Source organism: Oncorhynchus keta, chromosome 30, assembly GCF_023373465.1.
Source record: "Oncorhynchus keta strain PuntledgeMale-10-30-2019 chromosome 30, Oket_V2, whole genome shotgun sequence".
NCBI lineage: Eukaryota > Metazoa > Chordata > Actinopteri > Salmoniformes > Salmonidae > Oncorhynchus > Oncorhynchus keta.
The window spans coordinates 54,206,334-54,222,607 of record NC_068450.1 but is presented as its reverse complement, the minus strand read 5'-3'; the positions used below and the strand labels follow the sequence as shown (position 1 = coordinate 54,222,607).

Here is a 16,274-nt window from a genome sequence, read left to right as displayed (position 1 = left end):
CCTCCAACTGCTCTTAAATGCTAGTAAAACCAAATGCATGCTTTTCAACTGCTCGCTGCCTGCACCCGCACGCCCGACTAGCATCACCACCCTGGATGGTTCCGACCTAGAATATGTGGACATCTATAAGTGTTTGGTGTCTGGCTAGACTGTAAACTCTCCTTCCAGACTCATATCAAACATCTCCAATCCAAAATCAAATCTAGAATCGGCTTTCTATTTCGCAACAAAGCCTCCTTCACTCACGCCGCCAAACCTACCCTAGTAAAACTGACTATCCTACCGATCCTCGACTTCGGCGATGTCATCTTCAAAATAGCTTCCAATACTCTACTCAGCAAACTGGATGCAGTTTATCACAGTGCCATCCGTTTTGTTACTAAAGCACCTTATACCACCCACCACTGCGACCTGTATGCCAGGTCGCAGTTGTAAATGAGAACTTGTTCTCAACTAGCCTACCTGGTTAAATAAAGGTGAAATAATTGGTGAAGCGTCATTCTGTAACATGTGCGCTGGGAGTCGGGAATCAAGTTCAGGGAGTGAATCATTTAATAAATAAATGAAAACAATACAAAACATGAACAACGCACAGACATGAAACAGAAACAATGACGCCTCAGGAAGGAATCAAAGGGAATGACATATACAGTAAAGGTAATCAGCGAAGTGATGGAGTCCAGGTGAGTCTAATGACGTGCAGGTGCACGTAACGATGGTGACAGGTGTGCGCCATGATGAGCAGCCTGGTGACCTAGAGGCCAGAGAGGGAGCACACGTGACAGCGAAATCATATTCCACGTTTTATATTTCCATTTTACAACAAATTATATTTTCATCAAAAATCCCACACAGCTATTTTTAGAGTATATATAGAGTAGGCTAAGGGAACTACTTGTGATAAACCTGAGTAAATATTGCCAATATCTCACACAAGTGACTCATAGATTAGCATATTATGCTGTATAAAAGGAGAGGAAAGTAAAGTATTACTACTGCAGACACTACCACTACTGTAATGTATTTGAAAACCATACATACAGTACTTGGAAACAAGCTAGCAAACACACCACATTTTCATCAGGATATGTACTTTTCAGTGATCACTGTTAGCCTAAAGAGTTTATTAGATAGATAGAACTACAGCTAGCTATCAGTAGACCTGAATATAAACGTATTCTACATAGTTCTTCAACTACCACAAAAACACTTTTATAGAGCAGCCATCTCTAGATGCACCATCATATTTCTCCCAGGCAAATAATAGCTTCAAACTTTCCAATCATTATATAATCATTTACATTTACATTTAAGTCATTTAGCAACTTCATTCACACTGAACATTTTACAAAAGTAAATCGTGCATCTACTCATCTGAAACCCACATAGTGTATGATTTAGAGTTGCTTTACTTTCCTAAGAGTGCTGTCCACATGAACCTGCTTTTTATTCCCATCTTCTGACATCTTCACTTTGTCCTATGTCGTTCTTCTTTTAGTTTTCACACGCAACAACTGTAGTTAGAAATGTTTGTGATATAGCTGCCCCGCAATCCAATATAATATGGTTGATATAGTAGTCTATCAAAGTACTCAAACCAATAATTTGCCTTCAGAAAGTATTCATATCCCTTGACATATTGAACTTTTGTTGTGTTACTGCCACAATGTATTAAATATATATTTTTTATCTCACCCATCTACACAAAATACCCCACAATTACAAAGTGAAAACATGTTTTTAGAATTGTAGCAAATGAAAATGAAATACAGAAATATCTCATTTACATTTGTATTCAATCCACTGAGTCAATACATGTTAGGATCACCTGTGGCAGCGATTACAGCTGTGAGTCTTTCTGGGTAAGTCTCTAAGAGCTTTGCACACCTGGATTGTACAATATTTGCACATTATTCTTTAAAAAACATTACAAGCTTTGTCAGGTTGGTTGTTGATCATTGCTAGACAGCCATTTTCAAGTCTTGCCATAGATATTGAAGCCAATTTCAGTTAAAAATGTAACTAGGCCACTCAGGAACATTCAATGTTGTCTTGCTAAAACTCCCTAGTCCATGCCAAAGACAAGCATACCTATAACCTGTTGCAGCCACCACCATGCTTGAAAATATGAGTGTTATTCAGTGATGTGTTGGATTTGCCCCAAACATAACACTTTGTATTCAGGACATAAAGTTAATTTCTTTGCCACATTTTTTGCAGTTTTAATTTAGTGCCTTATTGCTAACAGGATGCATGATTTGGAGTATTTGTATTCTGTACAGGCTTCCTTCTTTTCACTGTTGATTGTTGTGTTACATTCACTGGACTCCCACCAATTAAACTTCATGTACAATTACCATCTAGCCATCTATGTATGTCTAGCCATCTATGTATGTATTTGACAGGGACCATGTCAATTAAACACATGGACCAGATTAAAGCTAGATTGCTTATTCTCATCTCCATTCTCTCATTTTACACCTTAAATAACCAGATTCACCACAATAAAACGGAGATGATGCAGTTCTTCGGTTTTTCCAGGAGAGGGCCTGAGATGCAACCTTTGTATTGGCAATGGCTGCAGAAACACAGTGGAAACCTGCCGTATTGACCATGACACCTGCGCCACGATCATGTTCAAGTACCCACTTCGTACATACTGTATCTATTATCCCCATTCACTAGGCAGGCAGTATACCCTGAGTTTCATCTGCGTATATCCCTTCACTAGGCACTTTACTATGTGTGTAACCCGAGGATCAGTAACCAATCGGTAAAACACTAAATACCTGATCCTTTTGATTGACATCTAAGGAAAACATTTGCTTTATCCAATCAAGAAAATGTGCTGGTTTGTGTCTTCTATATCTGGTGTTTTACCCTGTCTCGCTTCTCTCTCTCCAAAGCTATCTTGTACTTCAAGAGATGCATGAAGATGTCAGCATGCATGTTGCTGGGAAGCAACAAGGACGTTGATGCCTTTTGCTGCACCACCAACCAATGCAACTGAGAGACACATACTCTGTCTAACATACAATACAGCCCATTTATTGTACTAAGCTGAATATCACTAATCAATGCACATGATTGAAACTGTCAAGAAGTTTGTTCCAAACAGTTTGCATTTCATTATTATTTATGTTTGACATAATTAACCTGTGATTAGCCAGGTGATGGCCTGGAACATGAGCACTGCACTGAGCAAGTTTAGTTTATAGCTGATACATACAGGACTAGTTTATAGGCTATATGATGTATTACCCAGTAACACAATGTAAAATATAGACTCCATCCAGCTGTTCTGTTGAGGGTTTGATATCTTAAAATTGTCATTACACACTCTGTCCCGATGTTGAATGTCCCAATGGGGAACAAAGCAGACCTTGGATAACTCTGCATTGTGGAAAGTAACTATTTATCCGGTGGAGCAAATAGTTACTTTGGAGGTGCTTACAACTATTTGAATACAGATCCCAAGAATGACTACTTTTTAAAACTATTTGTATTTTCAAATAAACCACAAAATATAATGATTTTCGGCCCAGGTCTGGACAAGTCACTGTTATGTGGCACTGGTCGCTGTAAACTTTCTTGTCTTGCGTAATCTCTTCTGAAAATCCAGGAAATCCCAGTCTGATATTCAGATCCAGACCAGAGGACATCTAGGAAATGCTGTGCTAAGGAAGGACAGCTCCGCACATATCGAAAGGAAACTTAACCAGGTCAGAGATTCTGTTTGAGTTGTAACCTACCTGCAACGACTTCCCTATTTACTGCTCATAACGACGCACTATAACAGAGCTTCGAAATCGCCACGAGAACAAACAGAGACACTAAAATGCTTAAAAAGTTGTCAGGTGTCACAAATATTTGTCCCAATTAAATTGTGCTACTTGGGTTTCACCATGTCTATCATTATACACATGTGAAGCAGTGGGACAGGACCAACTGTATACATCTGTCACACTACGCGCTCTTTGATGACATATGTTCTATCGTTAAAACGACAGCTCAAAAGACACCTGAAGAGAAGGAAATATGAAAGTGGTGTGTGTTTGTCTCCTTCTCCTGCTGCTGTCTTAAAGCTACGATGAGTCTGCCCAAAAAGAGTACTCTTGTGTTTTACTAGGTATGATAAACTGTCTCACTGAATACTTGCTTGCTTATTAACCACACTGAACCATTGTGACATCATTTTTTCAGCATTGTTTAACATGGAGCGTTCAGTCAGGTTTAACCAAGCTACTGAACAATTGTTTTCACCATTGTTTAAAGTGGAGCGTTCAGTTTAACCAAGCTACTAAACTACACCAGAGATAATGCTGGTCTACTGTATGTCCAGGAGAGGGCCTAAGGTGCAACAAATGTCTTGACAGTGGAGACCACAGCCGAGACACAGGGGAGACCTGCCAAAACGGAAAAAAAAGGTCTGCACGAGAATCGCTCAAACACTCACTTCGTATTTAGCTCCCTCCTTCACTTGGCCACTTTACCTTGTGCTTCATCGGTGCGACCTACCAAGGTTAAATGATCAGTAAAAACACACACATTTTGGAGTAGGAGTGCTGATCCTGGATCAGTTTAGCCTTTTAGATCATAATGAATAAGATTATATGGACACGGAATACCTATTCCTGGATCAGAACTCTGAAATGCTTTATAAATACAGGCCCAGGTTATGTCTCTTAGATATCTGGTATTTTCAATCCTCTCTCCACAGCTCCCTAAACATTTAAGAGATGCATGTAGATGTCAGAATGCCAGATGTTTGGAGACGAGAGTGAGAGCATTCATGGCTGGTGCTGTCCCGCCAACCTACGCAACTGAGACAACCGTTGACTACCATAGTTGATTCTGTAATTTGGTGTGATGTCTGGCACCGCAAGAGTACCACATATGTAGTCCATTTACCATCTATTACTGTTGTTGTGAAGCAGTTACAAAATGAAAGTTGCTCCGTTCCCCAACAATTTGCATTTGTTTATTGATGTCAGCTTTAACTTGAATGCATGATTCAGTTTGATAAAATAGATGGGCCTATACAGATATCATCTGACTCTTTAGCATGTGATTGGTCAGGTAAGTTGATGGCATAAAATATGAGCACTGAGCAGGACTATTTGCCACCACCCAAGTCTTGAGCTGCTCTGCCGTTACTATAGTGACCAAGTGGGAAAGATCCAGGTGGCATTTCTAGAACACTTCCCATGGCAGCCTGCCGTGTCACAATTCCCAGATCACTACACCATCTTTATCAGGTACTTCACATATAAAGTTGTATTTACATAACAGTGAAAAGACAGTTTATATGAGGACAGCACTGTGTGTTGCCCTAGAGTTTCACAGACACCTGTGAAGCACAAGAACTCAGATGAGATTATTACATTCTTGTGGTGACATTTACATAACCATTCTATAATACCTGGTAAAGAAGATATCTCGGACTATCCTGTGTTTGGTTATGCAGTGAAGATGAGAGTCTTGGCTATATCGTTCCTTCTTCTGATGAGTTCTATTTGTGGTATGTGAGTGAATAGAATGTTCTGGAAATAACTTCAAAAGAACACTGAAACTCTTCCACTCTGTGTTCATGATAATAACATGCTGTATAGTGTTTGTGAACTGTATCAACAACCTAATTGATTCAGTGAATATACAATATACGAGTGTCGCCCAGACACTCGCAATGACGATGTGTGTGGAGACGTCTCATTTATCACTTGGTTATTGGAATGAATTATTTCAGATCAAATGTGAGAAAGCCACAAATCAAGGTTCCACTCACTCTAATTCCTCCTCTTCCCCAATATCTCTATTGGGGAAAATCATCTACAACATTACGATCAGTGAAATCTTGTTTTTATATAGTTTGTTGATGTTGGGATTGCATCTGTTTTGTGTCCCATAGTCCACCTCTCTCTCCTTGTAACGGTGTCATGTTTCTGAGGATTCAGCAGCAGCAAAGAGTGTGGACATCTCCAGTGAATCGAAGGAGGACTCCTCCACACCCACTGCTGCAAATATGAACTCTGTAACCACTAAAGAGAGTGCATTTAAAATGTCTCCTCTCCTCATCCATTTGTTATATCACACGCAGCCTAAAAATAAAATTAATAAATATCTGCATGTTTACACAGTTCGTGGATCTTTTTCTGGGGTTACAGTCTTAGGTTGCAGATGTTTTTTAGGTTGCAGTTTCACACTTCAACCCAGGAAATATTACCACATAATTACAACATAATTTCGGGGCCGATTTGTCAACAGTGAAAAGAAACTGGTACATAATTCATCCACTAGATGTCAACAGAGCTCCGGTTTACAGCATAATCCAATGAAAAGAGCTTATGGTTTAGCTGGGCACAGCATAAAGATCACTCCATAGTGACAGACATGCATTATTAATACGCTGAATGAAACTACATTTATCAGTTTCCTACAATACATTATGATCATGCATTTGAGATGAATAAAACCAAAATGTATTAATAATTCAAACTCTATACAGATAATGATTATTTGGATGTGTCCCAAATGGCACCATTCCCCTATATAGAGCATTCATTTTGACCAGGGCCCATAGGGCTCGTGCACTATTTTGACCAGGGCCCATAAGGTGAAACATAGTGCACTATGTAGGGAATATGGTGCCATTTGGGACTCAGACCTAGTGTCAAGAGACTCTGTGTAGTGATGTATTGACTAAAACACCCATGCTGAGAGACAAGCTTTGTCTGTGTCAATAGTTATTGATTTATTTCATTACACTCCAATAACCGATCGTTACACCTCCTAGGGAAGTGTATGATCGCGCTCCAAATGTGATTGTTGTTTTCTAAATACTAACACAGTCAGGAGAATATTTGTATTTGTAAACAAAGGTTGCCAACGAAAATCCCCCCACTCGCACACACACACTCGCACACACACACTCGCACACACACACACACACACTCGCACACACACACACACTCGCACACACACACACTCGCACACACACACACACTCACACACACACACACACACACACACACACACACACACACGCACGCACACACACACACACACACACACACACACACACACACACACACACACACACACACACACACACACACACACACACACACACACACACACACACACACACACGTTGATGGCTGAAGTAGGCAACTCATATCATGTCCATTCCTCCCTTCTCACATAGACACAGGGGTTCCCTGACCCTGGTTTTATGAACCATATTGTAGGGGACACCCCATTGGCAGAGGCTTCCCCCAGTCAGGAAAGGAAACCACCAGGGTTGTGGAAAATACCATTCAGCAGCCTGAAGGAGACTACAGGACCCCACACCACCTAGCTACTTCTTCCACCACATAATTGCAAGGATCCCCTCTCTGCACACACGCATGCATATAAGTACATATTCTTTAACATTTTTTTTAAAGGAGCAGGGGGTATTCCTCCTCTTGAAAGTTGCAGTGTGGTTGGACCACCAGGTGAATAAAATGTACATGCGTAATTTATTGAGTGACTCTGGCATTGCCTGATATATAGCCTTAGCGTTTAAAAGGGTCACCTGTAGTTGAAACAATAACAAAGTGGCTACTCTGCCTCTGTTTTGGTAAAAATAAAGAGCTCTTGATGCAAGGACTGAAAAAATATAGTTTGAAGTTTATTTTGAGGTTATATAGTGTTTGTTTACATGTACAATGTTTGCACACACTGAAGTAAAACAAGCTTGTATTTTTGGTTCTGAGGCATTATAAATGAGGCATTTATAAGTTATGTTCTTCTTATTTTATGAGCCCAAAATGGATGTAGCATCTGTGGATTGCACCTTTAAGATACAGTCACACACTGTCACTCAGCGTTGCATGACCAAGGATTTGAGAGGGGCCCCATGCCATTTCTACTAAATACATGATTTCATTTAAACATGCAATTGCGGTCCAAATGACAGAAGACAGAGACTGAGTTACCAAACTCTTCACATTTTACTCTCCGCAATCTCACTCTGTGTAAACTAAAGCTACTGTGAATGGACAGATTGAACCTGACTCTGGTTCTGAACTGCAGCCAGTGTCAGAAACGCTCCTCACCTGTAGACTAATTATGACACTGTAATTAGTAGACAGCACAGCTGCTGTGATTCCACACAGCTCAGCACAGCTCCACTCTATAAAACCTAACATAGAAGAGGTGTGGGCCAGTCATTATCACCCCAGGAGGCTAACGCACCAAGCAGAGACTATTTTTTCAACGAGCATGAGCAAATAATACCAACTACGAGAGGATTCCTTCAATATTTCCTATACGTCATATTCTCTCCTTTCCGTGGGCCAGAAAACAGTGCCAAAACGTGGAGAGATACTTTGTGAGATATGGTAGTGGTTAGTTTTTATAGTTTTGCCCATAAAAATGTTGTTCTCTGCTACCGGTGAAAATGATGGGGATCCATGGAAGCTGTGTAAATTCCCGCCCCCCCAGATAGGTTTCCATGAGGCAACAAACTTGTTAGTTAGGAAAGTTTCAATGAATGAATGAATTAATTACTTAATGAATAAATTAAGGGAAATGAAGGGATGAATCCCAAATAAGACACAACGAATATGTAGATTTTTTTTTCTTTTCAGTACAGTCAAGGATAACATTTAAGAGATTATGAAGTGATTGTTGCAATTCTATGTTTTTTGGGGGCTCCAGAAAATGCATTGGGCAAGACCATAAACAGGTGTAGTGAGTTGCAGGTGAACAGGAGCTCTGAGGGGTGGCTTCTGTCGATTTTGTTCATGTATAATTACCATGTATCAAAATGCATTCTTCTTTAGAAGCAGGGCATTATCATTAAAGATAATACTAGACCTAGTTTTATAATGTGAAGTAAATGAGCCCTTACATTTAGATTGTAATTTTGGAGGCTATTTGGCAATCATCATTTAAAATATGTCAGCAATTAAACAATTAGATGGCATCAGTCCAAACTCATCACACACATCATACCTGAGATCATTTACCGTTTATGGGAGATGTTTTCCAATGTCAGGCTTGAGCTCAGATCCTGACTCCTCCCTTCGACGTAGAAGTTTCATCAGTTTCCCGGGCTGCATCCACAAACTGTCATAAACCCGTCCCGTCGCGACGAGGGGAAACACGCAAGAGAAAAGTACTCGACGATGTCATTATTCGAAAGTCGAGGTGTGTTTGCGAGTCTTTGTTTGTGGAGTATCTTGTTCTTGAGTGTCAATGCGAAGACGCGGAAGAAAGACGAGACCCAGTCGACGAACGACATCTACCGAGGGAGATGTGCGTCCAGGTGCCTCAGCTTGCACAGCACGCGCATAGCAACGCTCTCCAAACAATCTCAGGTGGAGGTAAGGCCAAAACAAGCGGGCGAGCATGCTGCTGTCTTCATGGAATAAAATCCAAGTTGGATCAAAAGCAGACAATCCGAATTTTTCTACTGCATTCTATAATATTCCATTGACTTTTTATGCGTAAATGTTTTAATAAACAAGAATGTGCTTGAAATAGACCACCCCTTAATGAACGTGTTTTTCTTGTTTTCATTTTATTTGTTTATTTAGTTGATTATTAACGATAACTGAAGTTTTGTTTTTGGCCTCATAACTGCTTTAGATTTGGTAAGTTTGCAAGCAAACTAGACACAATATATGGAGACAATTCAGTACCAATGTTCTGACAGGAAACGGACTATACACTACTCCTCATTAGAAAGTTCTCTTTAATTAACATGTCCCATTTTTAAATCTGACTCTGCATTGAGAAGTGGAGCAACCTACTGGCTGATGGAAAGAGATGGAGGCTTGTTATCCTAATTATGTCCATACCAAGCCCGTCACTACCCATCCAGTCCCAAGCCTACCACACTGTGACTGAGCCACCCATGTCACATGATCAAGTTCATGTCCTCCTCCTCCTTGGATAACATACAGTACATGGAGATAACTTAGCCTTAGCAGTGAACATGCCCAGATACTCACTATTCAGCCTCAGGATTTGGAAGGATGGCCCCGTGAGAATATCCACTAGTATACTCCCACATAGTAGGCCTATATAGTTGCCTGAATGAATTGATCCATAGAGAATATGGAATGGGGAACTAGTGAGATTAGCTATGGTTTATTATCATAGGACTGGAACTGCACTGACATCAGATCATTAGCCACACGGTCAAGCACTCGTGACCTCTCGAAGGGTCAGGATATGACCTTTAACCTGTTTAATCACTACTTCCCCACGGATCATGTAGCAGGGTCAATGTTAGATTGCAAGGGCAGTCCATCTATTCCCTCTGTGATGGAATTCCTGTCATAGATCAAAGATCAAGTCTACCCGTTGTAGGAGTGGATAGGATACTATGTCATGTCAGCCTATGAAATGGATAATTCTTATTGCCAGACTTGGGTTTAGCTACAGTACGCTTCAGCTATACGTTTTCATCAATTCGACACATTGTAATGGACAGATGAACGTGACTAAAATGAAGCATATTGTTTGAAAGGTCTCTGTTGAAAGCAGCCATGGAAATACATCTTGGTACATATTGTTGAATATATCGTAACTTTCCATATTGAAAAGTCCCTTTCTGAGATTTGATGGAGACTTTTTAACATGACATAATCTACCCCGGACGGTGACTTCAAATCATGTTAATGCCACCATCAATCAGGATTAGTAGTGCACTATATAAGGAATAGGGTGCCATTTGGGATGTAGCCTTACCCTTGATGTCCAGTCTTTTTCACATGTAATATTTCTGAAACAATTGTCTGACTTGTGAAACTAGTTCTGATTTGCATCAGAAGTCATATTGTGCTCCATGGAGTCAAAGTGACATAACAAAATGCCCTTATCTCTCCTGACTTTCATGTCTCTTGGGCTGCCATAGTAGCCTTCATAACATGGGTATGATGAATTGAATGAGTCCCCAATGGTACCCTATTCCCTTCATAGTGCACTACTTTTGACCAGAACCCTATAGGCCCTGTTAAAAAATAGTGCACTATAATGGAAATATGGTTCCATTTGGGATGCAGGCATTCATTGACCTGATAATGACAGAGAAGTCAGATGAGTATCTGTCTTTAGCGTTGCCTGCACTGGACACAGCAGTCTTTTTTTCCCACAACCACCCCTTCCAGACCCTTGTGCCTTACTGGACAGATGAAGGCTAGGGTGCCTGTGACTGGCCTGCTCGGTCTCCTCAGACATTTGCTCACTAAAGGTCACTTTCACTTTAGGTCACTTTCTTTGCCACTTCAAAAGCCGTGTTGCCAACATGAATGGGTAAAGCAATCGTGTTTGTACACTTTCGACTTTTGTTACAGTGTAGTTATGACAGTAGTTAAGACTAACTTTTACAGTACTGACTGTCCTCTACTCTCTCCCTAGTAATTACACTACTGACTGCCCTCTACTCTCTTCTCTGCCTAGTAATTACACTACTGAATGTCTTCTACTCTCTTCTCTCCCTAGCAAATACACGACTGACTGTCCTCTACTCTCTCCTCTCCCTAGTAATTACACTACTGACTGCCCTCTACTCTCTTCTCTCCCTAGTAATTACACTACTGACTGCCCTCTCTTCTCTTCCTAGTAATTACACTACTAACTGTCCTCTACTTTCTTCTCTCGCTAGTAATTACACTACTGACTGTCCTCTACTCTCTTCTCTCCCTAGTAATTACACTACTGACTGCCCTCTACTCTCTTCTCTCCCTAGTAATTACACTACTGACTGCCCTCTACTCTCTTCTCTCCCTAGTAATTACACTACTGACTGCCCTCTACTCTCTTCTCTCCCTAGTAATTACACTACTGACTGCCCTCTACTTTCTTCTCTCCCTAGTAATTACACTACTGACTGTCCTCTACTCTCTTCTCTCCCTAGTAATTACTCTACTGACTGCCCTCTACTCTCTTCTCTCCCTAGTAATTACTCTACTGACTGCCCTCTACTCTCTTCTCTCCCTAGTAATTACTCTACTGACTGCCCTCTACTCTCTTCTCTCCCTACAGAACAATGGATCCCTGGGCTGGTGTCAAAATCATAAACAGTGTGCCAAGGTAACGTACAGATGTTTACATCCGCACCTTACCTAACATGACAGAAATCACACAAACTGATCTATTTTCAGAGGAAAAACTCTCAGGGAAAGTCAGAAGCTGAACAAATAGCATGATACATCATTGTCATAGTGGTTCTTACACAGTACTCTATTTACCATGAAATGCCATACATCACTGTGTCAGCCAATATACTACAGCTAGCTATGTACTGCTCATCTGTAGGTCACAGAGCCGACATAATATATGATCGCAACGTATAGCGACAGGTGCTTTAGATGGATGCTTGGCTGTTAAGCTCTTAGTCTCTCCACTTTGTATTTTCATCAAATACATTTCTGTATATCCCTTTCTGGAAGTCATAATTGTCCTTGGGTAATGAGGTCCACTCATTTTTTGGTAATGAGGACAGTAACGTTCTCTAACAGCCCTTCGGTATACTATCCCCACAGTGTACAGAAGTGAAGCTGACATGTAGCTTTTGTGCTCATTCCACAGGCTTCAGTATACTGTAGTATACGAAAAGAGAATGGTTGTACAGTTGTCATATCTCATAATGAAAACAGCAGTCAAATACCATTATGAAAAGTATTATCTCGTGTTTTTGATTAATTGAATGTTTGTTTTTTTCAATAACACGTTCACACTCGTAGCTATTTATTCTGAAGCCACATTCCTAATTAGTTTTGAAATGTCTTTGTGATTGCTTTGTTTACTACAGTATAACACTCTGGCTAGTTGTGTGTTTGTGTCACCATATGGGAGAAAAGCACAACAACACACGTCTCTCTCTGGGACAGTCAGACAGACAGACAGACACACCCCTGGGTTGGCTCGCAGCAGAAACATAGTCAGCCAGCCACTGACCTCTCTTGGTGGGTCCATGAAAACATTTGGCCAACTGCTCAGCAGAATTCTCCAGAACTCCGGAGATAGTTTTCACTCAAACTTTAAACCAGGTCAATCCCTGTAGCGTGATAGCATCCTCCACACTATGTCCATGTAATATAGCCTGGAACCGAAACCGATATGCTCTGTTTTTTAATGGTAAAACTGAGCATATCAGTTTGGATACCAGGCGACAGATAATAAAATGTCAGCGCTCTCCTTGTTTTCTTGAAGAGTGACAATGCTATTTTATTCACACGAGGAAAGTAATAATGATATTCTATTCTCGTTAAGAAAGAACACAGCCAATTAGAGTTCCCTTCCTCGTAGAATGTTCAATACACGGCAGCTAGTTGCCAAATTAGAGGCTCTGAAGTAGAGATGAAGAATCCATTTATTCTCACTAAGGAGATCTTAATGTCTCTTGCGGTCTCACTTTAAAAGTAAACTTGCTTTGCTTTCAGTTCCGTTACGTGTCGCCAATGGTTCTGTATATCACTCGAACTCAACATTAGATTTGATAGGCTGCCCAAGGATTCCAGTCTGAAGTTTAAGGTGTTCCTGAAATGTCACTGCCTACTATGTAAGCTGTACTGTAGTTCCAGCTCAACCACAACATTGGAAGTCAGACCCTCATGTTTTGCAGTATTTGATTACAGGAGACGATTTGTTTTCGCTGCGTAAGCCATCGGATGTCTGCATTTGGTGATTGCTTGCAGCAGTGTTTACGGCTACACTGAAAGTCCACCCATAACGTATCGGAGACAACAACAGTGCTGCCATTTTTTTTTTTAAAGCCCTCAATGATTACATCCAGTAGAGCTATGATAATGTTTGGTCACAATAGTCCGATCATCCTGTACTTTGCCCATGCACACTCAGCATCACGTTGTCTCCATGGACCTCCCTGGTAACGATGAGTGACTGTTAATCCGCCTGTCACTATCTCTTCGAGGCAGGCAGTCAATTAAGGCTACTATAGATGATTACCATAGCCTGACAAAATAGAGTCCGGTCACATCTTCATTTAAAGGCTTAGCAGGGGATGACAGGATCGCTTCAGTGCCTCATTTAGGAGAACCGTGGACGGTCATAATTGCCATGCCATTACACCGGGCTGCCCATCAGCCTCTCAGCTCTGCAGATATGAATGCTTAGTTGAAGTCATTATTTTTTTTTTATCACCTCACGACAAGCCACGGCTCCTTCAGATTGGCGTTTAGGCAGCACTTGGGAGTCATTAGTGTACTAACTAACACTTACTGGTCTAGCAGTTAGGATGATGTGGCCCTAAGGACTAAAAATAAGGCTGAAATGGCACCCTACTCCATATATAGTGCACTACTTTTGAATGCACACCACATGAATGCATCTTCCACCACAGACATGACCAAGTGAAATAATGAGCAGTGTTAGCACTACAGAGAGGTGGCACGGGCTTGTCCTCTTGAGAAAGACTCTGGAACCCCCTCAAAGCCTGTTCAAGTTGTAGAAACACGAAGGGAGCGACAAATGCGAGGTCTCTTTCCTCCGGGGAGGGTGTCATCTGGGCACTGTATCAAACACTGTTGTGTGCTACAGTACAGCCAGGGCGCCTCCCAAATGGCACCCTTTTCCCTCTTTAGTGTATTTATTTTGACCAGGGCCCATATGGCGCTGGTCAAAAGGAGTGCACCGTATAGAGAACAGGGTACCATTTGGGAAGCAGGCTCAGTCTCCCCCAACAGAACAGCAGCGTTATGCACGGTCAGCAGAGAGGTCGCTGGGGCTATTATTTACCGTCGTTCACAAAGGAAACGGTTCACTCTTGTCCTACTACATCCTGAAATGGCCATGTGCACTCTGCTGGTGCATTTCCTGTTTTCCCTGGTTCCTTTGTTAAACAGAGCAGGTTTTCCTGTGTTCAAAATGGGGAGTAAGCATTATTGACTTTCAAATGTCTTATCAAATTTATGCCATCAAGGGGTAACACTCCTTTGTCTTTTGCCATCAGTGGACGAGAGTCCTTAGGTGTTCTGTAAATTCCTAGGCATTCTATCAGAGTCCTAGAACTCTGCTTTATTTGCGGTCGGTCGCTAGTGGAAAGGAATGCCTGGTTTGAGTTTGAAGGCACAATAAGAACGAGGAGACGAGAGTCTGAGCGTCAGTTGGGATTAGAGGGTGAACCTCCCGTTGGAGACCAGAGAAGGGAGATAAGAGATGACAGGACAAGGACACTCATAGTACAGCATGGCACTAGGCTATGGCGGGAAGCCGAGGATCTAGACCCTATGGAAGAGCTTTAGACATGGATAACATTGTAGTATGGAGGGACTGTAGGAGAGCGAAAGCAAAGGCAGGGCACTACAGGAGAGTAGAGGGGTAAGAGAGTGCTAGCTGAATGTATGAGCAATGTATGAGCAATGTATGAGCATGTGTTACTGAATTGGAAAGGGTACAACGTCAGGCTGTAGCAGTTTCAGGATGTTCCTTCCATGGAAGTAGCAGTGGAGCCTGGGGCTAGCTCGGCAGGGTCTCCGCATTTCCCCCTCCATAAAGTGGGCACCTCAGCTGCATTTAAACGTGTGCCCCCTTCCTTCACATTATTCAGAGTTTCCGACAACTACCAACACTTTCCACCCCTCACACACTTACTCTCACACACACACACACACACACACACACACACACACACACACACACACACACACACACACACACACACACACACACACACACACACACACACACACACACACACACACACACACACACACACACACTTGCTCATGTTTTCACAGCAACTGAAGATAAATGTGTTTCCCACTCTCATTCCGACCAAAACGTTGCCCCAGGACAACTCCGATCTTCACGCCTTGAAAACTTTCAACAACGCATTACATGGCTGAGGTTTTCTCTAGAAGGTTGTAGGAGTGTATTGGACTTGCTGTTATACTTGTATCAAGGTATAAGTAAGTAAAAAAATAATAACCATAAGCATACCGAGTTTATAGACTGAACACAAATATAAACGCAAAAGTGTTGGTCCCGTGTTTCATGAGCTGAAATAAAAGATCCCAGAGATTACCAAGAACAATCCATCCACCAGACGTGGCATATCAATAAACTGATTAAACAGCATGATAATTACAAAAGTACACCTTGTGCTGGGGACAATAAAAGGCCACTCTAAAATGTGAAGTTGAGGGAGTGTGCAATTAGAATGCTGACTGCAGGAATGTCCACCAGCGCTGTTGCCAGAGAACTGAATGTTCATTTCTCTACCATAAGCCGCCTCCAACGTCTTTTTAGGGAATTTG

At 41.5% G+C, this 16,274-nt stretch overlaps 1 protein-coding gene and 2 long non-coding RNA genes across 3 annotated transcripts in view; 2 read left to right on the top strand and 1 right to left on the bottom strand.

Moving 5' to 3' along the window:
* Positions 1-529: 529 nt before the first annotated feature.
* LOC118363737 (uncharacterized) lies at positions 530-9,164 on the bottom strand. The gene is made up of 2 exons (XR_004821466.2): positions 9,015-9,164; positions 530-754 (listed from the first exon to the last, which is right to left on the bottom strand). It is a non-coding gene; the product is annotated as an uncharacterized LOC118363737 (long non-coding RNA).
* LOC118363735 (uncharacterized) lies at positions 3,663-6,132 on the top strand. The gene is made up of 2 exons (XR_004821464.2): positions 3,663-5,521; positions 5,909-6,132. It is a non-coding gene; the product is annotated as an uncharacterized LOC118363735 (long non-coding RNA).
* anos1a (anosmin 1a) overlaps positions 9,098-16,274 on the top strand; it is a 19,875-nt gene continuing 12,698 nt past the window's right edge. The window contains exons 1-2 of the mRNA XM_035744895.2: positions 9,098-9,371; positions 12,040-12,087. Of these exons, the coding sequence (XP_035600788.1) occupies positions 9,174-9,371; positions 12,040-12,087 (246 nt within the window). The 5' untranslated portion in view covers positions 9,098-9,173. The remainder of the gene's footprint in view (positions 9,372-12,039; positions 12,088-16,274) is intronic.